This window comes from Phlebotomus papatasi, chromosome 1 (genome assembly GCF_024763615.1).
Source record: "Phlebotomus papatasi isolate M1 chromosome 1, Ppap_2.1, whole genome shotgun sequence".
NCBI lineage: Eukaryota > Metazoa > Arthropoda > Insecta > Diptera > Psychodidae > Phlebotomus > Phlebotomus papatasi.
In genome coordinates this window covers 94,120,698-94,144,776 of record NC_077222.1, presented here as the reverse complement: position 1 = coordinate 94,144,776, position 24,079 = coordinate 94,120,698, and the positions used below count along the sequence as shown (strand labels likewise).

At 35.0% G+C, this 24,079-nt stretch overlaps 2 protein-coding genes across 4 annotated transcripts in view; one reads left to right on the top strand and one right to left on the bottom strand.

The window, feature by feature from the left end:
* Window positions 1–3: 3 nt before the first annotated feature.
* Window positions 4–5,031, bottom strand: LOC129809779 (exonuclease 3'-5' domain-containing protein 2). The gene is made up of 4 exons (XM_055859868.1): window positions 4,493–5,031; window positions 3,807–4,424; window positions 566–1,066; window positions 4–505 (listed from the first exon to the last, which is right to left on the bottom strand). The coding sequence occupies exons 1-4, from the start codon at window positions 4,696–4,698 to the stop codon at window positions 82–84; spliced, it is 1,749 nt and encodes a 582-aa protein (XP_055715843.1). The 5' UTR covers window positions 4,699–5,031; the 3' UTR covers window positions 4–81.
* Window positions 5,032–9,851: 4,820 nt separating this feature from the next.
* The window catches only part of LOC129809771 (neuroligin-4, X-linked), a 161,297-nt gene continuing 147,069 nt past the window's right edge, over window positions 9,852–24,079 (top strand). For 2 of the 3 annotated variants that reach the window (XR_008752673.1, XM_055859841.1), the window contains exon 1: window positions 19,808–19,978. The gene's annotated coding sequence lies outside the window, so the exon portion shown is untranslated. Of the gene's footprint in view, window positions 10,122–19,807; window positions 19,979–24,079 lie in introns of those variants that run through there. The other variant, XM_055859842.1, reaches the window with a different exon arrangement.

Sequence of the window (24,079 nt, the reverse complement as noted above, 5' to 3'; positions counted from 1 at the left end):
TCATTCCATCAATTAGAATTTTATTCAGAAAAGCACCGCCAAAACGAAAAAACATGGCCGAGTTGATTCCCAGTTTTTGTTTTAGTGATTTTCCAGTGAAATTTTCCCGAGCATTTCCGGATCAATTCCAGCTTCAACGAGATCATCCACCTCTACACGGCCATTGTCAGCTTTTATCACCAGTCGCTCTTGATTGTGCGTGAGGGACCAGTGAGAAGGTAAGAATTTTGGCTTCATCTTGGTTAGGAAATGTTCCCGCCAGCGCTTTTCCAGGTTCACGAGCCCCGTAGTGGCTCTGTAGTGTTCAACAACCACCTCCCCATGGGGACGATAAGTAGAATTGGGCACTAGTGTCTTCATATCGAGGAGTTCTTGCAATTTTTCTTGAGAAACAACTTCCCATGAAGGAAATTGTACCAAGATTTTACTCTCAATCTCCTTGATCCTGGCCTCTGGGAGAGCATCCCTCCTCTCAGTCAGAGCCAAAGCAAGAGATTTTAGCTTTCTGAAATTAATTTCGTAAACATCTTAAAGAAATTTCTATCTACCTTTAAATGGAACCTACTTCAATTGCGTATCTTCCCGGAACTTTACCCCTTCCGGATGCGTCTCTAGCGGAGCACTGCACTCTTGGGAGAGTTTCTGCCGGAGATCCAGATCGAATTTGTTGCTCTTCTGATGGCAAGAAGTACACAACAATAGCACATCGTGACTAGAGTGAGATTTCATGACCACAGGGAAAAACTTCCGGTACTCCCTTGGAATTACATATTTCCGGATATAGGATTCATTGTGGCCACAAACCACACATTGATTGACTTTTAGTGTTTTGTCAAAGTCCCCCACATTCCCCGTGGCTCTTCCGGAAGGCTCAAAATTCAGTCGAACTGTGTAGGGTTCTTCCTGGATGAGCCTTGCTAGGCCTTTGGAGATGTACCAATCCGCTTTCCGGGTGTCCATTGTACAGAGCAGCTCTCCATCGGGAGCTTGCATAAAGCAATTGTGGTAGAGGGGACGAGCTCTGGTGGAATAAGTTCTTTTCTGTTCCTTGGTCTGAGTTGCTTCTCTACAATAGGGAACCAAATAAGATTTTATCTCATGGAAGTTCATTTAGACTTCCTAAATAGGCTCCGCCCAAAAATAACTTCAAGTCCCACCCCAAACCGAAGCAAAAACAAGTTTTTGAATAATTTTTAACTTCAAAATTTAAAATTAGGGAAGTTTTTCGAGAAAATTGAGAATAATAAAATAAGCCACGCCCCTTAAAATCACAAATAATGGCATTTCCCATTTCCTAAGATTCTCGTAAATGCTGAAAAGGGGCGGAAAATGTAGGAAACTCGCGAATATTCACAATTTTTCCTAACTTAGGGAGAGGTGGGGATTATTTTGAGCGCATTTTTTTGTCAATTTCTAAAGAAACCTGGGCTTAAACGTGATGCAATTTAGATAGACAAAACAATGGTGTATCTAAATTTAATTATGGCTAGGTGCAGCTTCCTTTCAAATACGCGAAAATAGCGTTTACAATGAAGCATCACCTTCCCCTATGTAATACTAATTGTGGGCGTGGTCTATTGCTCAGTCGGTTTAATCTATTTTTTTAATTCACGTTTTACTTATGAATGTTATTTAAAATCGTTTCCGGCTGAAATCCGGAAAGTTAAAATCGCGAAAAGCCAAAATTCCGAAAGTTAAAATCCCGAAAAGCCAGAATTCCGAAAGCCGAAATCCCGTATTGTCAAAATCCTGGAACGGACGAAATTATACTGAGGATGATGTGTGAAATGTGAAATAATTTCCCAAAACACAGAAAATACCTCTTTAATTCCGGCAAGCGCGGAGTGCAATAATGGGAGTAGGTTTTTTCGAGATACAGGGTTTCGGGATATTGGCTTGACAGGATTTTACCTTTTCGTGATTTTAGCTTTTCACACTTTGGTCTTCACGGAATTTTAGCTTTCGGGATTTTGGCCTTTTCAGGATGTTGGCTTTCGGGATTTTCGCTTTCAGGATTTTGGCCTTTAGGTATTTTTGGTTTTTAGGGATTTTTGGTTTTTGAGCTTTTGGCTTTTTCCGGATTTAGACCTTTGGGGTTTTAGTTTTTCCGGATTTTGGTGTTTTTTGGATTTTGACCTTTCCGGGATTTAGGCTTTTTAGGATTTTGGCTTTTGGGATATGGACTTCGGGATTTTGGTGTTTTTGGGATTTTTGGCTTTCGGAATTTTAACTTTCAGTGTTTTGGTTATTCAGGATTTCAACTTTTCGGGATTTTATCGTTCGAAATTGTGGCTTTCGGAATTTTGGCTTTTCGGGGTTTTGGTTTTTCGGAATTTTGGTGTTTTGAGATTTTGACTTTCGGGATTTTCGCTTTCAGGATTTTGGACTGTATTGATTTTTGGTTTTTAGGGATTTTTGGTTTTTGAGCTTTTGGCTTTTTCCGGATTTAGACTTTTGGGGTTTTAGTTTTTCGGGATTTTGTTTTTTTTTTGGATTTTGACCTTTTCGGGATTTTGGCTTTCGGGATTTGGTATGGCCTTCGGAATTTTGGTGTTTTTGGGATTTTTGGCTTTCAGGATTTTAGCTTTCAGAGTTTTGGTCTTTCAGGACTTCAACTTCTCGGGATTTTATCGTTCGAAATTTTGGCTTTCGAAATTTTGGTTTTTCGGGGTTTTGATTTTTCAAAATTTTGGTGTTTTGAGATTTTGCCTTTCGGGATTTTGGTGTTTTTGGGAATTTTGGCTTTTGGAATTTTAGCATTCAGGATTTTGGCTATTTGGGATTTTAGCTTTTCGAGATTTTGGGTTTTGGAATTTTGACCTTTCTGGAATTTTAGATTTCGGAATGTTGGCCTTTTCGGGATTTAGGCTTTTCAGGATTTTGGCTATTCGGGATTTTAGCTTCCGGAATTTTGGTCTTTTCGGGATTTTGGCTTTCCGGATTTTATCCTTTTCGGGATTTTGATATTTTTGATATTTTTCTCTTTCGGAATTTTGTTTTTTTTCGGATTTTATCGTTCAAGATTTTGGCTTTTTCGGGATTTTGGATTTTCAAGAATTTTGGCTTTCGAGATTTTGGTGTTTTTGGGATTTTCGGCTTCCGCAATTTTGGCCCTTTCCGGATTTTGTCGTTCGAGATTTTGGGATTTTGATCTATTCGGGATTTTGGCTTTCGGAATTTTAGCTTTAAGAAATTTTGGCAATTTGGGACTTCGGCTTCTTGGGATATTATCGTTCGTAATATTGACTTTCGGGATTTTGGTACTTTTGAGATTTTTGCTTTCAGAATCTTGACTCTATCGGGATTTTTTTTATTCGAGATTTTGGGTTTCTGGATTTTTCTTTTCGGAGCTTTGACTTTAGGGATTTTGACCGGGACCCAATTTGAAATTTAATTTAGTTTAATTCAAATGGAGTTAATACCCCAAAAACTACTTAGAAAAAATATCCTAGATATGGATATCCTAAATAGTTTGTAATCCAAAAAATCGTTTTCCTCAGAAAATTCATATTTTTTCGGGTACGCGGAGTCCTAGAAGATTCGAAAGAGTTAATTGTTCAACGATGAATGATGAGGGCGTGGCCTACATTTTCTGGGGGGAGCTTTACGGCAAAGTCAAATTATACTGAAATTGTTGGAAATATTTAGAGTAAGAATTTCAGAAACTTTGCTGTGTTTCTTTTTTACAAAATACAAATCTTGCAGGGGCGTGGTCTACTTTATACTGGGCGGGGCATTTTCGTGACAAATTTGTCGAAAACAAATTTTGGAAAACTGTTTCAGGAGAACGGTATTTCTTTACTTACTCTGAAGACTTCTTGAGGAATCCCTTGCCATCTCTTTTGTTTTGTCCAGTATTCTTGTACTTGAAAGTAACGTCAATGAATGGAGAGCAGATGCTCAGGGTGTTTTCTAAGTTGTTCGCTTGACTGAATAGTAGACCTTTCCCCGGAGAGATTTTTCCGGAGAAATATTTGAACAATTCAATGGCTACAAATGCATCATTGGCAGCGTATTGAATTTGTCTGGGCTCTAGTTCAGCAGCAGCCCAATCTGAGCATCTGAGTCTCCAATCTTTGTCCAATTCGATGTTCAGGAAGGTCTGGGAGAGTTTACTCAGTCCCAGGGGTTGTTCTCCGACCAGCTGAGCCATACTCCTGAGATCTAAAACACTGGCTACACTAACACTGTAATCTTGACAGAGAAGTCGGGCGTCCTCATTGGGAGCCACTCCGACTTTGATGATATCCTCCCGCTCTAGCAATTCCTTGAGATCCATAGGGATGCCCCTGATATGGCTCAGTCTGAACAGGGCACAGAGCCCTGTGTGGGAAGCCAATTGAAGAAGTGCTATGGGATGACGGATTCCATTTACAGTCACCCATTCACAGTCAAATCCCAAAACTTGATACTTCCGGCAGTGCCTGGAAAGAGAAACAAATTCCTGATGAGAATCCTTTCAGAACATAAGGAACTTGTCAAGATTCCTTACGCCTTGAGTAGCTCCACGATTTTCTGACATTGTTCCACATTGTTTACAATCTCGATCTTTCGTCTGGCCAATGGATTCCCCAGGTTCCACAGACTTTTCCACTTTCTGAACAAATCTTTCCGGTATCTTGCCACAATGTACACCAATCCGATTCCCAGTGAGGCTGCCAAGGTATCCCTAATCAATGACCTCTTTTCTATGCTCATTTTTTCTTTGAATTTTGCCAATTTTTCTCCGGATTCGTTCTTCACAATATTTCACATTTTATGCAACAAACATAACCAAGTTCTATGACGTCATCAATTTCCCCTTCATTCATTCAAAAAGTTGTTTCGATTGGTACACGCGTTCAACGATAAACCCAGCGGTTTTATTTATCATTCTTTTTTTATTACAAGAGATAATTTTGAGTTATAAAACAATTTAGTGTAAACATAAGAAAATTGATTATCTAACGTAAAAATATATATTTTTTTTAATTTCATTATTTTCTCAAACTTTTAGAAATTAGTTTAAAAACATCTTTAAGAAAGACTTAAATAAGAAAGGGACATCGCAAGGTGTTCCAGTTTTGCGAAATGCTCGAATTTGTGACTTACATGCTACTAACTAAATACAAAAATAGTTATATTAATAATAATTATTATTACTAGTAATTAATTATTACACTGTGCAACAATTTAGAACTTTTTTTTGTCCCTGGGTTCTCATGCTATTTTTTCTATTGCTAGGGTCAAATGATTTACGAAAATACTTATCATTTTGATTTCATTTGGATTTTGCACGAATCTAGGCAAACTCGTTTTTCCCGTTTTTTGATACTTGGGTTCCTATATCTCCGACTCTGATGAACTGATTTATTTCTTACTAGGGAATAATTTGGTCTCCTTTACATGCCCGATAAATCCTCTGAACAGATGAAGTTCGTACAACTGACATCAGGGGCGCTGTAGTCTCATAAATGTCACAAAACATGGGAAAATCGAACTTTTTAGCAACTTTGATCAAAAATATCTCGAAAACTAGGACTGTTCCTAACAATCTGTTTTGTAGGTTTGATAGAGAATTTAATTAGCTAAATTTTCGTCCATGTACAACTTTTCTCTCAGATTGTTTGTTTAACCTCGATATTGAGGTTCAAACGAAAAATGATCATCAGCCAACTAAATAAAACGTTAATTTCGAGTGTTATTGTTTTTTTCCTCGCAATTAGGCAGTACAAGCTTTTATTATATTATTTAATACTTAAATATCGATAATATGGTGATTTTTATATGACATTTTAAATTTTTAAATACTATTATAATTATTATATTATTTTAAATATTAGTATTTCTTATTTTCTTGATCACAACTTATTTTACAAGTCGAAACGTGATGAAAAATACGCAGAAAATGTTTTTTTTTTTTGTATAATAACTCCGGGCACACCTTTTAGGTCAGGGTAATTTCATAAAATCAAAATTTGCATCCCGTTCTTTCTCAAAATTTTCGTATCCGTCTATCCCACTTTATCGTCCTCATCTTCTTTTTTTTTAATGTCACACCAAATTCAATTTAGGTCGATCAATTTGATAGTGCAAAATAGTGAGATGGATATATACAAAACATCTGAGAATGAAAGGGATGTTAATTTTGATTTCATGAAATTATCTTGATTTAAGAGATGTGCCGGAGCCATAAAGTTCTCTCAAAATTCCAAATTTAATTATTTTTTTTTCAATAATCCACGATTCAAGTACGAATTTATCTCATCAAAAGAGGAAATGTTTTGTTATTGCACTTCTAATGAATTTGCTTTGAGTATAATCGTGATTACCGCAAAATGAGCTTTTTTTTCGAAAAAGGTCTACGAAAATCACGCCTCAACGGCTGAATGTTGTAAAATTTTTGAATGAAAATTTCAGGAAATGTAGCTTAAACTAGTGATAAGTCTAGATTAACTTATTGTAGATGAGATTTTTAACGTAAACAAACTCGGATTGCATGCAAATTCGATTTGGAATTAAAGATGAGAGGCATTATACAGAAATTTGGAATAAAATTTCTGAAAAATTTCTAACTTTTTATTTAAATCAAAATATCTAGTCTAGGATGTAAATAAACTGTCAGAAGGATTATAGTGGAATATAGACCAGAATCTCCTTTATAATTTTGCCCCAAAACTTGATCTTATCGGTTGCTCGGTAGCCAAGATAATTCAATTTTGTTGTTTGGGAACACATTTTTTCACCACAGCGAGCATTTCGTCCTTTTGACGCACTACAGCAATATCAAAAAATGATCGAATTTTGTAACAATTTTCTTTCAAACCTTTATTTTAATAACGTATAGTTGAGTAAAAACGGTCATATCAGCACTTGCGTACTCTCGCAACGTTATAAAGCTTTAAATCATATTTAATAAATGTACTAATTATGTTTTTTTGTTTTCTTTAAGTTTCTCAAAAAAATTTTTTGAAAATTTTTGGATTTTTTTTGAAAAATTAATTTTTTTTTAATTCTAGGAAAAAAAATCAACATTTTAACACGTGTGTTAAATGTATCTTAAAGTTGTAAATTTGTCAATAAAAGACATTTTTATTTGAAAATCAAAAAAAATTTTTTTTCAAAAACGGGAAATCGAAAAATTTTGATTTTTTAACTGTTCATAAGTATTGTGGAGTATTGTATTCCCTGAAAAGTTGAACACAAAATTTTGAGTTTAACTGGTATTTTTTCTTTTTTGAAAATGTTATGAAATTTTGAATATTTAAAAAAAAATAAGCGCAAAAGTAGAAGCTCGCCTTTTCAAGTAATGTAGTACTCAATGTTACTGATCAACAGTAAAAAAATCAAAATTTTTGAGAATGGGGTTTTTGAGAAATTTTTTTTTAAATTTTTTTCAAAAAAAATTCAAAAAACCGTTACAAAAAAACTTGAGCAGATAATACGAAAACTCGTATATCGTTTTAAAGAGTATAAAATTCTCTTTCAAATAAAAAAAGAGTAGGAAGAAATCTCAACCCGTTCGCGAGATAGAGCATTTTGAAATATTTTCCAAAAATCTCATTTGACGAATGAAGCGCGAGACGCCATCTTTGGCGCCATGTATCTCCGGCCAAGAATTTTTTTTGGGCGAAAAAAAAATAGGGGTATATTATTTTATCGTGTATTTTAACATATGTAAAATTCAGAAACATCTCTGAGACCATGACCCCGCGATTTATGATTTTTTCGGTCCATCTTAATATTGCTTACGAATGAGTAATGGTTAAATCTCATTTATTTAAAAAAAAAATTAATGAAAAAATCGCCTTGTCCCACACTACCCCTGTCCCAAACCTCCCCGGTTTCCCCTACATTATTTTTTACAATTGGTTAAACAAATCAGCCGCATTCCCGAATTTACTCACTTTTGGTAAGACTATAGATGATATGAGATTGTAAAAAAATATACAAAAAAATATTTTGTCAACTTTTTTAAAAACTTATATAGGTTAAATTAAGCTAATTCAAAACCTGCTCCAAATGGAATTTTTTTCGCTACTCCAAATGGAAACGTCATTGTTTTCATGATAAATACAGTACTAAATTATTATATTTATATATTTTCTTTACCTCAGTTTCATTATTTAGTTAGTTTTGCTCTAAATAAAGCGAAAATCCATTCATATTCACAAATTTTAATTTGTTAATTTCTCAGAAAAATTAAAAGTGTAGGGGAAAGCGCGTTACCTTCGGACTACTCAAGAGATACTACTACTGGAGAGATTTTCTTATTGTTTTAGATGGGAAAAGAGAAAAGACCAGGGATAAGAACAAATCCTGCACTTAGGAGCAACTCAACAAGGTTTTGGAAGCCTTTCATCGCGGTTACAGTTACACTGTTTGTCTCAAATTAGAAACTTTCCCTTGTCTCCATTTGGATTAATATGTTTCCAATTGCAGCATTTTGCACTTTTGTATTTTTCTTGTATTTAAGAAGTTTTCAAATTATATCTAAAGAATTTTCACTAAACAGTAACATTCTAGAAGAGTCAAGGAGCAAATTTATGTAATTCTCTTCAGAAAAAATATGAGTTTAATGTGTTGAATCTTCTGTCAAAGTTGAAGCGTTTGGAAAATGGTTTTGAATTAGGACATTTACCCTATGTATACGTATTTGGATTTAGTGGAAAAATTGCGTCATTATTAAAAAATTACTCTTCCAATTTAAGTTCTAAATCGATTTTGTTTGCACACTGTGGTGGATCACATTCAAGCCATTATGAACTAAATGCAGCTTCGTACTTTTTTTTTTAGCTTGAAGAACAGTAAAAAGTTCAATTGGAAACTTATTATAACTTTTATTTTTTCTTACACTATGTTGCAAATGCAAGTTCCATGACTATTTGATATGAACTAAAGGAGAATTTAAATAATTCAACTTAAAAGAAATTTATTCATATAAAGGATAAAACGTTTCTTTTGAGTTTCCTTGGTAGCTTTAGTGATATGTATATGTATGTTGTGAAGAGTCTACAAAAGCATCGTCACTATAAATCACATTGTGTGTACGATATTTTGCAAATCCAATATATCTCATGGTGTTTTTCCTTCTTCCCTATCTCTCCCATATCCATACCACCCCATTTTTGTAAATACTATATTCTGGGTGATGGGGAAAACTTTTACAATATCCAGTCACTCTGGTGAATTTTCTATTTTCTTTCCTTTCACACCGCAAAACATGCGGAGAGGCGAGAAGGTGCAAAAGCTTCCATTTCTTTTGGGAGCTAAAATTTTCATGCAAAATGATATGCAAAGTTCAATGGAATTTCGGTCGGTTTTACTAAAAAAAGCTCCAAGAGAGAGAGAGGGAGAGAGTGTGATTGGGGGTGTATAGGGGGTAGAATGTGAATGAAGAGAGAGAGAGAGAGTGTTTGAGAGAGGGGTAATTGGTGCTGGGAGAGAATATAAAGGAGAAAGCTTATCGTCAGTTGGATCAGCAATTGTCGTAACTTCCTCATCGCCTCATCAGCACTTCTTCTAACAACATGGAAATACACACACTATACAAGAACTGCTGATGAGGTCATGAGGAAGTTACTACATTGCTGATCCAACTGACGTTATGTGTCTGTGTGAGAGAAAGGGGATGCTTTTGAGAGTTGAAAGTTTCAATTTGGGAGAGAGAGCTTTCATGTCCCAAATATCGATCTCTCAACTTCAGTTGCTACCACCTCGTGTTATCAAGTTTTCCTTCCAAAAACGCCGTCAATTAGTTTGTGTGAAGAAGACTCCATACCATTTAGATTGCTTCCCAGACAATCTTCCTGGTCAGTAAAGTGATCCATGGTGTGTGCTTTTTTTTTAAGTAATGGAGAAAATGTTGGAGTTTTCATGTGAAAATTTAAAAACATTTTTTCTACACAAGTGACTACAGAAGGAGTGTGAAAAATTTTCTCAGATTGTATGGTACACGATGATGGAGTAGGGACACGTTTGTGAAGGAGGCAAAAATAAAAAGGACATATATAGTGGAAAAATCAGGAAGAAAACGGAGTGTTGAAAAATCTTCACCTAAAATCGCAAGTCTTGCTTGGAAAATTTTTCTCATTCAACACTCTATTTTTTATTCCTTAGTATCATCCATCCCATCATCCCAAGTTAGTTGGCAGGAAAAGTATATCTATAGTATAGTGTGGGTGTTGGGGGCAGGAAAAAAGGAAGAAGAATGTGAAAAATATCACGTATAAGGAGTATCTTATGCCATAAATGTATTCGTGTATGTGTGTGTGTATGTTGTGTCTTGCAGAATTGAATTCAATTTATTTCTTGTCTCTTCCAACAACTTTTTATTCTACCATCAACTTTGATTGATATTTCAGTTGCATGAGAGAAAGTATAACATTTTAATGTTTCTTTTTAACTTACCCCCTATATGTCCCCCTAACTCATCATTTATCCCCAAAAATTTTCCACCTCTTCAGTCTCTCATGTGTGTACCTCTTTTTTTGGTGTGAAGTGGAAAATCTATGGAGATGAAGAGATTCACAGAGGGGTCAGGGGTGACTTTTGTTCAAAATTTTGCGTGCAATGTGGGCGAATTTGGTGGGTAAACAAATCATGATTATGCCAGGAAACCATCTCAAAGAACAAAATCCACCAACAGTCATTATACACAATGTTGTTTTCATGGTGGGTGAAGTGGAAGGAAGGCCAAAGGGTTGCCCCTCTTTCGCACATACTCCAATTCACATATTTTCTCTCGCAGCAAATGCTGAATATGTTATATGGCTTTTCAAAGCACCATACATAGTGTTGGGAAACTCTTTGGTTATATCCTTACCACCTTCAGACTGAACTCTATTATGTCGCCTTTGAGGGGCTTTCCACATGAGGATGACGATAATCAAATCGGGAAATGCGGCTAATTACTATTCTAAAAAAAGGAGAATTCAAATAAATCCGGACTTATTTGGATTACTAAGGATTTATCAAATGCCTCAACTAGAGATTTATCTTTCGCTCTTGTTTTATCAATTTAAGAGAAAAGTTTAATTTTCTATTTAACACATTTTTCCATGGGCATGACATTTCCTATATTTCCCATATGTTTCTAGCGAGCCGAAAAACTTTTTGAGTTTATTAGCTGTTTTCTGTCATTGTAGAATGAATTAGTAAAAAATACTAATACAAAATAAAAGCCAATTTAATAACGAAGAGGCAACCGAAAACCTTAAATTGGCAATCTACGTAATTTTGGAGATATCTCGTGAAATGTGTACGAAAACAGGGAAAAAATTACACTAAAACTGGTCGCATTTTTCAAAGCTAATGTCACCCCCCTGCATTTTTCAGTTTTGTTTTTGCAATTGATACCCGTTTCACATGTGTCCATCACCGTCTTATGGCGTCCACGCTTTATGAGAAATTTTTGTCAAAATTGAGCATTTTTACAGCATTTATGGACAATTGAAGTTTATGATGCTTATGGTCTCTACACACTAGAGATAATTATGTTCACATTTGACAGTTTTTCCTACAGAAGCGTAGGTAACTTACTTCAATATGGACATAAATTTCTCTAGTGTGCAGAGACCTTTAAGGCTATTAAGGCCATTAACCCTTTAAAGACGATTGGGTCACCGGTGACTCAATAATGAAATTTTTCCTATGACCTGGCCTTCTGAAGCTGTGTTATGCTCTAAAAAGTAAAAAAAAAAGATATTTTTTTCTGACCCCCAATTTTTGACCTCGTCCTTAACTCTTTCGCGTCACACTTTTATTCAGCAGATGAATTCATGTAAAATTGTGTTTTTCCTAATGCTTTATGATCAAATATAATAGTTCAGAGAGGAAAAAAAAATTCCATTGCGTGAAAACTCGGAAAAACCCCGGGACATATATGACCCTGTTGTCCTCAAGGGAAGTGTGTACATACCATTTTCAAAATCTATATCACGGGCTTTTTAAGAGTTTTTTTTTTGCTTGAACTTAGTAATTTGGCCAAAACCATGGCAAACTGGATTGTCTTGATGAACACTGTACTCCTGGTGTTCAAGGAATCTTCCTGGTAATCCCTTGAACAGTCACTGTCACAATATTTTGAGTGGTATTTGGCAAAAATAAACTTATCCACACATTTATTCACACACAATACAATTGCACAATATGTGACGCTTGCAGAATACTCTAAAATATTGCAAAATATGTTATAATTCATCAGATATAAGATGAAATGTCCAGGAACAAGATGTCCCACCTGCATTTCACGAAGAAAAACAATGTCCCAACTACATTTCGCTATAGGTTTGGGACGAAAACACTGTTACCCTTGGGGACAATAGGGTCATATATGACCCGGAAAATTCTACACGCTTTTCTGGAAAATTGAGAGTAGTTTATTATATCAAAATATGCGATATACAATCTTTGGATATTCTAATTTGTGCTTCTAAAGAACTTTTTGCTGAAAAAAATAAATTAATATAAAAAATTTTGAAAAAGAAAAGTCATTTCACAAAGTTCGAAATTAGTGATTTTTGATCTCAAATATTTTCTTTTTCTGAATATCTGGAGTCTTGAGAAAATTAGCCAAGAATCTTACATCCTTCTATTATGATATCGTGTACAAACTGATAGATTTCAATTAATGTAAATAGTCAAAAAAAATTGTTTTTTCCCCGGGTCATATATGACCCTAATGACGCGAAAGAGTTAAAGGGTTAAGACCACTAAGACCTCTACACATTGGGAGCAATTTTCTTCAAACTTATTTCTTTTTTTTAAGGAAATTGCCTGAGCTGTTGTGAGTAAAAACCTCAAAATTATCTCAAAAATGCAGTGTGTAGAGACCAATTGAAAACGTCAAAATTCTGTCAAGAATGCAATTTTTGACGAAAAGTGCTTCCAATAGAGGTCTTTATGTAGGAGGGAGTGGAACATCTTTGAATTGGGATTCCTTTGAAATTGGGCTTTTTTCGCCTATTTTTAAAAGTAATTGAGACTTATCATAATGTAATTTAGCTTTACAACTGGTTTGTCGGGCTAAATTGTATCATGGTAAAGTCCAGTTCCATTTAAAAACAGGAGTACGAGATCTATTTCAAAGATACTCCAATTGAAAGGTGCTACACTTCCCTTTAGGGAAAACTATCAATTTTTTTCCAATAATGCCAAATATGGACATAATTTTCTCTAGTATATACAGACCATTACATTCCATATTACATCAAAATTCTCCACTTTGATGCAAATTACTCACAATAGAGGCCTTTAGAGTTCTTTTCAATCATAATAGCAAATAGAAAAAAAATTTGTAAAATTGTTCGTAAATTTTTCCGAATTCCTTTTACAAACAAGTTTGTAAAAGTTTGTACTTTTTCCCAAACATTGGCCTCAATTCTGAGACCAAGATCAAGATCAAAATTTCAAGCTGTCAAATATTTCCAAGACCAAGATTTCATATTCTGACGCGAAACTTTAATGGAACTTAAAATGTCTTAGCTAAGAACCAAGATTTCAAGATTTTCAACACTTAACGACAAGTCACTTCTGACAAATATCTTCATTTCTTTGCCGAATTTATTGAAATTTCGCCGTATAAATTAGAAAAATTAATTTTATGTTGTATTAAATATGTTACAGTCCATAATTGGGAATAAAAGAAGGACAAACAAAACTTGTGACATGTGATAAACTCGAAAATGCTTATTCAAGATGTGATTCTTTTGCAGGTATTCTCAGGGTGTTGTTCTTCGAAGCGTGCATCTAGAAATATGTACCATTACGATTAAATTACAAGATCAAATATAGCAGTTTCATAATCATTTTCTCTTTTTGTAACATCTCTTATAGAAATATTCCTCATCAAAAACAATTTCCGCATGAAATCCTTCAAATTGTTAGTATCTTGAAAATTTCAAGCACCTCCGAGAGGTTCTTGGAATTATTTCAAGAAAACAAGAAATTTGACGTCTTGAAATCTTGAAATATTGTTTCCACAATTGCAAATCTTGATATTCACACGGTTTGTGTCTTGGATTTCAAGATTCCAAAACATTTGACAGATTTGACATCTTGATCTTGATTTTTTAATTTCAGAATAGCAAAATCTTGAAATTTTCTTGATCTTGATCTTGATCTTGGTCTCAGAATTGAGGCCCATATTTGGAATTTTCTATTTTTTAACTTTTGGATTCATTATAAGAATATGGGAAAAATATAAAGTGTTCGAGGCCAGAGTATGTGCGAAATCTGAAAGCATTTCCCTATGGTTCTAACCGCCCTTACGGATAAAAAATATACAGAATCCGACGTTTTATCGTAAATATTTATCGATTTAATTTTTATTGTTAATTTTCAGTCATTGAAAAGTGTCTCGTCCTTAAAGGGTTAAAGGGTTAAGCTACGGATCACCCTACCACGGATAGTAGATGAAAATTTTCGTGTAGTGTAAACAAAGCGAATAAAAGTGCATCCTGAAATACTGCAATTTGTTGCTCAGAAATTAAGTGTGGGATTTGCGCGATTTTCAGTATAACTACAGTCAGAAGGTAGGATGGGGCGTTTTTAGGATGCAGATATGTTTTAGAGACTATCCAAGCAAACATTTCCCTCCCTAATGACACACTCCTTCTGCATATTCTCTAAACTGAAAATCTTGCAAATCCCGAACTTAATTCCTGAGTATCAAATTGCATTATTGCAGAGTGCACTTTTATTCGCTTTGTTCACACTTGTATGGAACACGAAAATTTCTGCCTACTACCCATAGAGTGATCTGTGGTTAAGTATTACACACGTTTTCGGTCCGTTGGGAGCTAGGTCGGCCTTATTCCCTCAAATGAGCGTATAGTTTACCTTTAAATACTTTCCATACTCAGTTGTCCATAGTCCGCATTCTTGCATACCAGATAATAATCCCCAATGGAGCATTAAAGCGTAATTGTGTTGGCGACATTTACCTCTCCGTAGCGTTAATTGACATACTTTAATAATATTAATGACAAAAAAGGACATCGTGATATTTGTACAGATGCTTTTCTAAACGATACGACTTGGGTAATTGACCCATTCATTGAGATTCTTCTTCAAAATTTCCTACTACTATTGAAGGCCTGTAACCAATATAACGCTTCATTGAGTATTTGATAGTTTGTCGCGAAATCTTTTTAAAGTGTCTTATTTTCCAGCAATATTTTAATGTACTTTCCCTAATTAAGATCGTAAGTTAAAATGCTGCTGAGTTGATATTTTGTTAAGAAGCGAAAGTACTCTAATTTCCTGTATCCATATATTTTTAATCAAGTGGCATGAGTCTTCTTTTTCACTTTTGCCATAAAGTATGAAATAAATTATAGAGAATTATCTTGCCGTGCTTTACTCAAAAAAGTCCCAGATAAATCTGAACGTTTTAAAATAATCGCTTGAGAGATTAGTCATAATCCGTCTTTGTCTGGGTATTGGCCTTGTTAACTTGAATTAGTAATAAGGCCTATTTTTGAAATTTGTCGTATTCTTTATAAATTTTTGTAAGTTCTATCGCTTTGATGTAGTATCAGAAAATTTTATTTAATCAATTTTCCATTTCAGCATGAATTTTATTATAGTTTGCTAAAGTCAAAAATCAACTTTTGCTTATTAACGGAACTAATAGTAAATTCGTCAAACCAATTAAAATGAATTTCAGTATCGTGTTTTTGTACTTAAAACTTTGACACACTTCCTGAATCGTATGGAAAATAGTATAGTGCATTTGGCAATGTAAACCATATTGGGTTTTGAAAATAACCAAGCACATGAAATATCACTCGTGTCATTAGGAATTTGATAGGTCGCTCTTGTCTGCTAAAATGGTTGATTTTAAATTGGCATTAAATATTGAGTGTAGCGGAACGAATAGTGCCGCAAATAGTCTCCCGTTGATGTTTGGAGTTTGCTTATGGGTAACCCAGTAGACGATATATCGATGTTACTTTTGCTATATCTACTGAGCACATACATAGCATTGCCTATGAGTCCTGTTTTCTGCGTTGAAGGTGAGAGAGAATGGGATAGATGGTAAGGATGTAGGATGGTATGTGGAGAGGGAGATGACTGGATGAATGAGAGTGCGTGTGTTTGTATTAGCAAGAGAAGGAGATCGTGTGTGAGAAAGTTTGCAACACATGCGCTCTCCTACGCAAATTAATTCAGTTCACTGTACGATGGAGGCGCTTCTGTTTTTTCGGGGGGATGCCAGTATCGCTCATTTGCAATCGTAGGGGCAAGTTTTTAATAAACAGATTTTCAGAGCAGAAAATGAAAAGTTACTACAACTATACGTACGTATTATTAAGGATGTAGGCAGGGGCCTCTCGGTCTCGACATTTCATTTTTGCATACGTTTTTGCATAGAGACACTGAAGAGTATTGGCAAGTTTTTTCTTAAAGAGAATTGACTTATCAGTCTGATATATTTCGAAATTGTGCCTTAAAAGCTATCTAAAAATACATATTTCATAATGCTCGCCGAAATAATACAAGAACTACGAGGATATTTATTTAAGTCGCGGTGCAATCTCTGGAAAATTTTTACAAGAAAAAGTGAAAAATATCTTCACTTTTTATTGGGCTTGATGGGCCCCTGGATATAGGAATGCAACGGGTTAAGTGGTTCAGTTGTCACTGCATAATGTAAATGTTTTGGGTTCAAATCTTCTCTTGATCACTAAACTTTCTTTGGTCTACTACAGTGCGAAAGGTTTAATAATCCTCTGTATTTTCAAAGTATTTATTGCAAGATTGAGGTATCTGTGCAACTTGGTAAAACTCAAAAGACAGAAAAGGAACTTCGGGTTAATTGTAAGAAATCGAAAAATCCTATTTGTCTTCCAAATTCGAAAACTGACGAAGAGGACATGCATCCTCTATACGTCGTCGTAAAGAATTAAGGAGAAAAAATAACCAAAAAAGGCTTGTTTTTCCAGTCATAATCTACTACATCCCATCAGACCGAAGATTTACTCAAAAAAAAAAAAAAAACAGATCTACCGAAAAGTCTTAGAAGATGAAATTTATTAAAATACATTATGATTCCAATTAACCGGGTGACATTATCTCTGAAAAATGCGACCAGTTTTAGTGTATTTTTTTCCCTGTTTTCGTACAGATTTCACGAGATATTTCCGAAACTACGTAGGCTGCTAATAATCGGATTCGGTATTATTCGGTATTATTCGGGATAATAATTCGGTATTACTCGGAGTAATATAATTCTAAGTCGACTTAAAATAGTATGGGATGGAGCCGTTGATATAATCCTTCGAGTTTTTCATCCCCCCAAAATTTCTACCTTCTACCACCCGGAGACCATTTTTTTCAACAAATCTTCACGTTTCAAATTATTTCTGAGAAATTTCACGCTGTTTGTTCGTCTGTCGAGAGAGATAGCGACTTGGGACCTTCGAGGGGACCCCCATAAGTCGACCCAAGGATTGTTAACATGTCCCTCATTTTTCCCCCACCCCCCCACCTCCCCTACAAAACCATGTTTTTTTGGGATTGCTTGAAAATGCGTCATGCGATTTTTTTTCATTTTTAGATATGTTTTAGAGATTACCCAGGCGGATATTTCGCCCTTATACGACAATACCGTTGAATCATTCCTACACCGAGAAAAATGTGGATGGTAAAATTTACCATCCTCCATACAAAATTCTAATGGCCGGATAGTAAAAAAGTCACCCAGCAAACGCGATATTAAATTGAACTGTCAAAAATGGTAGAATCTATTGCATGGATAGTAAATTCTAATAGCCGGATGGTAAATTCTAATATCCCGGATATTAGATTTTACTAGCCGGATGGTATATTTTACTGGCAGGATAGTAAATTTTACTAGCCGGATATTAGAATGAAAAATGTCGGAAAAATTTATTTTTCCTTATTTTCATTGATTTTTGGCCACTGTTTGAGGGCTTGGGGCCCTTCTCGGATGACATTCTCTGTATTTCAAGCCATTTTGGTGCATGAAAATTGACAACTGAGCCGAGATTTGAACACGCGACCTTTGTGATGACAGTCCAGCATCTTCCAGCTGCGCCACGAATTGCTATAATGTATTCAAAGCATATCGGGAACCGTTGCATCGGCACCCACGATATTCCAAAATGACATTCTAACAGCAGGATGGCAAATTTTACTGGCTTGGATAGTAATTTCAATCCAAATTACTATCCTCCGTTAAAATTTACTGTCTTCCAGTTAAATTCTAACATCTAATATGCGGCCAGTAACATTTACTACTCAGATATTAGAATTTAAGAGAGGTCAGGGTAAAATCTAAAGGAGGATAGTAGATTTTACCATCCGGCTGTTAGAGTTTACTATCCATAGGATAGTAAATTTTAAAATGTCAAGATGGTAGATTCTAAAGGAAAGTTTCTATGGAGGATGGTATTTTCTACTATCTTTTGAGGCAGTAGAATTTAAAGACACGATTTGTAGAAAATATCATCCAAATTTTTCTCGGTGTAATAATGGGTTTTCAAAGTTAAAGGTTAAAAAGACACTAGAGAGCGCATTTATCAAGCGAATGGTGTCATGTTTGGGTTCGTTGGGAAGGTCTTGGAATTTGCTATAAAACTGAACCGGTTCCAATCGGTTCTGAACCGGTTCATAGCTGATAAATAATTTTTATCAGAAAATCAATTCTATTGCTTTTTAAACAATTTTGGAGAATCTTTTGAATGATTTATGAATCGGTTGAGATTCGCACTCATATTTTGAAAACTAGGGGAATGTGTCAGGTTTTTGAAATCTATTGTGGTGTCCAATTTCTTGAGAAACATTGGAAAAATTTATCAATCATGGGCATTTTCCCCTATCACGATTATTTTTTCTTAAATCTACCTTTCCTTCTCAAGAGAGATACACTCAGTCCCGGCATTATGCACTTCGAGATTATGCACCTGACGGAATTATGCACATACAATTATGCAAGTTTGCCTACCAATTGGGAGTCAATTTATGAAATAATTTTTGAAATACTCCTGAATGTATGCTATGTTACGACGCGGGAAATTTGAAAGCAGTGTGCTTCTTCTTCAGGATAAAACTTTAATTTCTTTTATTAAGGTAAAATTTATAAATATTACTGTTTGTTATGCATTTCTATTAAACAGTTGAATCTTTTTGTTTTCACTACTTTTACTCCGCGCGAAATACGTTCTCCGGCCGATTTATTCAAAAGAAATGCCCTGCGGGTATGTAAATTTTCTCTATGCATAATGCCATTTCACGTGTTTTTTTTCAGTCCCGAAAATGTGCATAATCCCGGGACTGAGAGTGTATGTTGAAATTTCATATTCAGCTCCTAAAAGCTACTTGGGAATGGTTATATTGTACATAATTAGATTTTGTACTAATGTGATTTATTTAAATTAATTTTTCAAAGCAGTAAATGCAATTAAATTAATTGAAATTTAAATTGCCCCTTCAATTGCAAATGTGCGATTTATTTTGTCTCTCTCTGGCATGGATTTTAGCCCTATTGTTGTCCTTGTTCGGCGTTATACTATACTTTTGGTGGCACTTCTCCCGTCCCTTTTAGCCCCATTCTCTGGCTTTGGCGTGAAATGATGCCTTGGCTTTGGGAACAGGGGGGCTACCAAAGAGGGCTGGTATGGTTGGTAGTGCTTGGTGTACACTTTGGTACCTTTGGTCGGGTGTACTAGTTTGGGGGTGAAAAAGAGGAGCAATATCATTTTTCCTTTCTCACACTCTCTATATGGGACTCTCTCTCATCTTTTTCCCGAGGTTTAACACACCACGTTCTTATTAAGAACCATCAGTGGGATTTCTTCTTTTGTATATGTTGCAACATGGAAATATTTTTCATGTTCACTATATAAATTTTTCTCTGTGTATTGAGGAGTTTAAGCAAAAGGATATCAGTAGAAGAACACATATATTAAAAAAATAAAAAGAAGAAAAAGGAAATGTTGCTCATCCTCATCTGTGGTGCTATGTGCACAAAGTGGGTAGATCAGTGCTGAAAATAGTGCTTCTAGTGCATATTTCGTTGATGATAATCGAGTGTGTGTCTGACGGGAAGTGTGTTTGGAACATTATATATATGTATATGTATAAATATATATTTATAGATATATAGGTTTTTTTTTGTGGGGGTGAAATCAATGGTGGAATATTTACTGACTCTTTTTTCTTTTATACTTTCTCTGGATAATGATTAAAAATTGATGAGTGGGTGATTTTATGCCGCAGAGAGTTAAATGGGGCTTCAAGAGCTTTTTGAATACAGCTCCCTTCGTATATTTTTTTCTGCTTCTGCTGCTACTGCCTGGCTCCAACTTTGCCTTCATTTCTCCTGGCTATAGGGAGATGTGGTATAGGGAAATTCTGGATATGGCAGGAGGAGGTGGCTGGGAAAAAAATCGCGGAGAAAAAGTGTGAGGACAGACCTTTAGGGGGAAGGGAGTGAGGTGATGGGGTGAAATATTGAGAAGATCATAGTGTGTGAATGAAAAAGGGAGATGGATAAAAAAGCGACAAGAGTTAAATTTATAGTGGTGGGCAATTTTTCGTGAACGAGCACTTGGAATAATAAAGAGAAGACGGAAAAAAGAAGAAAAGCTAAAGAGGATGGGGTTTGTTGGAAGTTTGTGAGGGAGTAAAGAGACTCTTGAGAAGTTGTAGCTTCTGAACCATGCTTTTTTTTGTGCCTTGCCTTACTGTACTTTTCTCGGAGATAGGTGATATAGGGGTCTGTGTTGGAGGGAGGGGTTGGATGGATTGGGTAAAATTTAGGACCAAGAGTGAAGAAATTTGTGGGTGGATTTGATATGAGAGAATCCGAGGAGAATGAAAGTGAGAGAAAGAGAGAGAGAGAGAGAAAGTGGAAAAGAAACGCCCTTACACATTATAATGCGAATAACCTAATTTTCGTGGAAAATCCTTGTACAACAAATTGATTAGATGGGGCGCGCTCCTTTGAGACTTACTCAACATCTCAACTCAAGCGCGCCTTTCCATCCTACTAAAGCTTTTCTGCGTCTTCCCTTTTGGTGGGTGCCTTTTTGTAGTTCAGTGGATGGAGGGTGTCGGACTTGAGAGATGAAAATATCACTAAGAGACATCCAACCTTCCCATCACGTTGAGAAAAAGAGTCTTAGAGCTTGGAGGCCTCTAAATTGACGAAAATGCTTCTCAGTCTACCAATTTTTCTCTTTTAGATGGGTATTTTCATCAAGCAATCCCCCCTGGTAAAACGGTGTAGATGATGATAAAGGGATGAGAAAAATTTAATAGGAGAGAATGAATGAGTTTTACTTTTCCAAAACAGTAGCGAGATCTCTTAATGGGATTAAAACACCATAAATACTATACATAAAACTCTTGTCGGTAAAATACATATAATAACACCCCACCAAACCATCATCTCTATACCCCAAAAATTCATCAGCGGGACCAAAAGTTTTCCACTGGTGCTCTCTCCATACAGAAAGTAATTTAAAGTTTAACCATACATGGGGGTGTGTTTTCTGTGTCCAAAATAATCATAGAATGTTGGCGCTAATGTGGACAAATTTACCACAAAAGACACTTTTTTGGAGCAACGGCATGGGGAGGAATTGCATTCAAAAATTTTATACTAGAACCTCATCTTTGCAGCATGGGACTTTCTTTTTTTATCACAAAAAAGATGGGTTTTTGGTGCAGCAAAGTTTGTGGTTTTGCAAAGTCTAACTGAAGCTTTTAGATTCAGATATATTCATATATAGTATTCATAGTGTAAGACTATACCTTTTCAGATCCATTCCCTAATGAAACTTTCCAACACATTTTCTACCAGAATTATTATGAAACATATTGTTTTGCCAGCTTTTAATCTACGTATATATAGCACTTATTCATTTTGGAATTGAATAAGCAACATTAGCGAAACTTTTAAATATTTAAGTAATTCAATACTTCAGATAAGGGCAGAATATCACATTGACAATAAAATACTCGCCGTAGCCTCACCATATTTCGTTAATTTACTCATTTTCATTGGAATTCTTACACAAATTTTCCATTACCGTATTACCTTATCTCATACTCGGTGGCACTAGGTGAAAATAATATAAGAAAATTGTAGAAATAAAACGAAAATGCGATAAACGGTGAGGATAAAAAACTGTACGATTAATTTCTTGTACAGTTTTTTTGCTCACCATTTGTCGCATTTTCATTTTGTTTCTTCAATTTTCTTATATTATTTTCACCTAGTGCAACCGAGTATGAGATAAGGTAATACGGTAATGGAAAATTTGCGTAAGAATTGCAATGAAAATGCGTAAATTTACAAAATACGGTGAGAAATTTACTGTCAATGTGATTTGATAGTAAAGCTTTACAAATTAATGTAATGAAAAAACTATTTGGAATTTGCGAATCGTTCGGTAAAGTGATTCAACATTTGTTGTAGTTGAACCTAGGGCTAAATAAGGGAAGCCCAAAAGTACAAAATATATCTTCTAATGGCCTCTACATACTAGAGAATTTTATGTCCATCCATTTTGAAGAAAATTCCATATGATTGTGTAGGAAAAATTCTTCAATATGGACATAAATTTCTCTAGTGTGTAGAGACCCTTATACCGGCTTCAGATTGGAGGTTTAGCCCAGTTCCCAAAGGCCTCAAAAATCTAAAGAACAAGCAATTTTGTTACAGTAGATTCTCGCTAATTCGGCTCTTTTAAGATCGGGATACTTTTTAATTCGGGCGACAGTTAAATTTGAAATAGGTTTGTTGACATTTTTCAAGTTTCACTATGATTTCCAAATGAAGCAAATATGCCCAAATTTGCCACGGTTTGACTTAGTTATTAAAAAGTTTTAATGCAATTCTTAATCAGTATGAGTATCTAAACTTAATATGAGTGCTCAGATGAACAAAAAATCGTTGCGTTTCAAATGGTTTGGCGCCCGAATTTCTCTCTAATTCGGGTGACAATTTCTGTTCTAAATGCACGAATTTGAAAGAGCCTACTGTAATTTTTCAAAATCCAATGGATAATTTGCCCTTAATATTTCAATTTCAATTTTCAATTTATTGTCACATTCAGTGTCTTACAAATCCAAAGATTTTTTCTTAGACTATACAATCCGAATCAACAATTTCTTCAAAAATCTTGCGTGATAGGGAACTAGAAGATTTAAACCATTTAGCTAAGCCTCAAGTGTGAAGCCCGTATTAGATAAAAGAGTTCAAAAAGCTTCAAATATTTTTCTATAGATAATCGTTCTATAGATAATCGTTAACCAAAGTTTTAAACGATTCGAAATAGAAAGAAAGGGAGAACAGTAGGAAGAGGTGTGACTACATTGAAAACAATATTTTTTCCCGCATTTCTAGGAAGTTAAACTAGGGTCGGGTAGTTTTACTCATTAGTTACTTCTGAAAATTAAGATATTTCGGACGAAGAAAAATTATATAGGAAATATCCTGTATATTTTTTGAATATGGTTCATCATATTTATTTAGCAAATGAGTTCTGAAAAAAAGTTCAGCTGTCTGAATTGCCCCGCCCTCCTCTACCTAAAATTTAATTGAGATACGCAATGGTTTTTTCCGTCTAAATTACGTTTTATTATAGCCCAGTTTTATTCAGAAATATACAGTAGACTCTCTCTCAATCGGGAATATGGGGCAAAATGTCATCCGGTTTAGCGATAGAATTGAGCGTCAAAGCCTTTGTAAATTCCACAAAAAGCGCTCAATTATAAAGAATCACGATAAAATAGAAAGAACTACAGCGAATTTGAGCAAATTACCTTCATAGTTAAACGTGAAAATTGTCAACAAAATTTGTCGCCCTATTGAAAAAGATTCGATTGAGTGAGAGTCTACTGTATACGAAAAAACCCATTTTCAATATAGCCTCATCTTTCCCTACGGTTTAAATTTTGCGCCCTTGTGGTATCCAAGTAGAAACAGGGCATGAAGTTAGGATGAGACTGAACTGATTGTTGATTGGAACTTAAGTTTATATACAGCAATCCTCTGATAGGACCATTGAACGGGTTTCAGATTAGAGGTTTACTTAGGAATTGGACTAAACCTCTAGTCTGA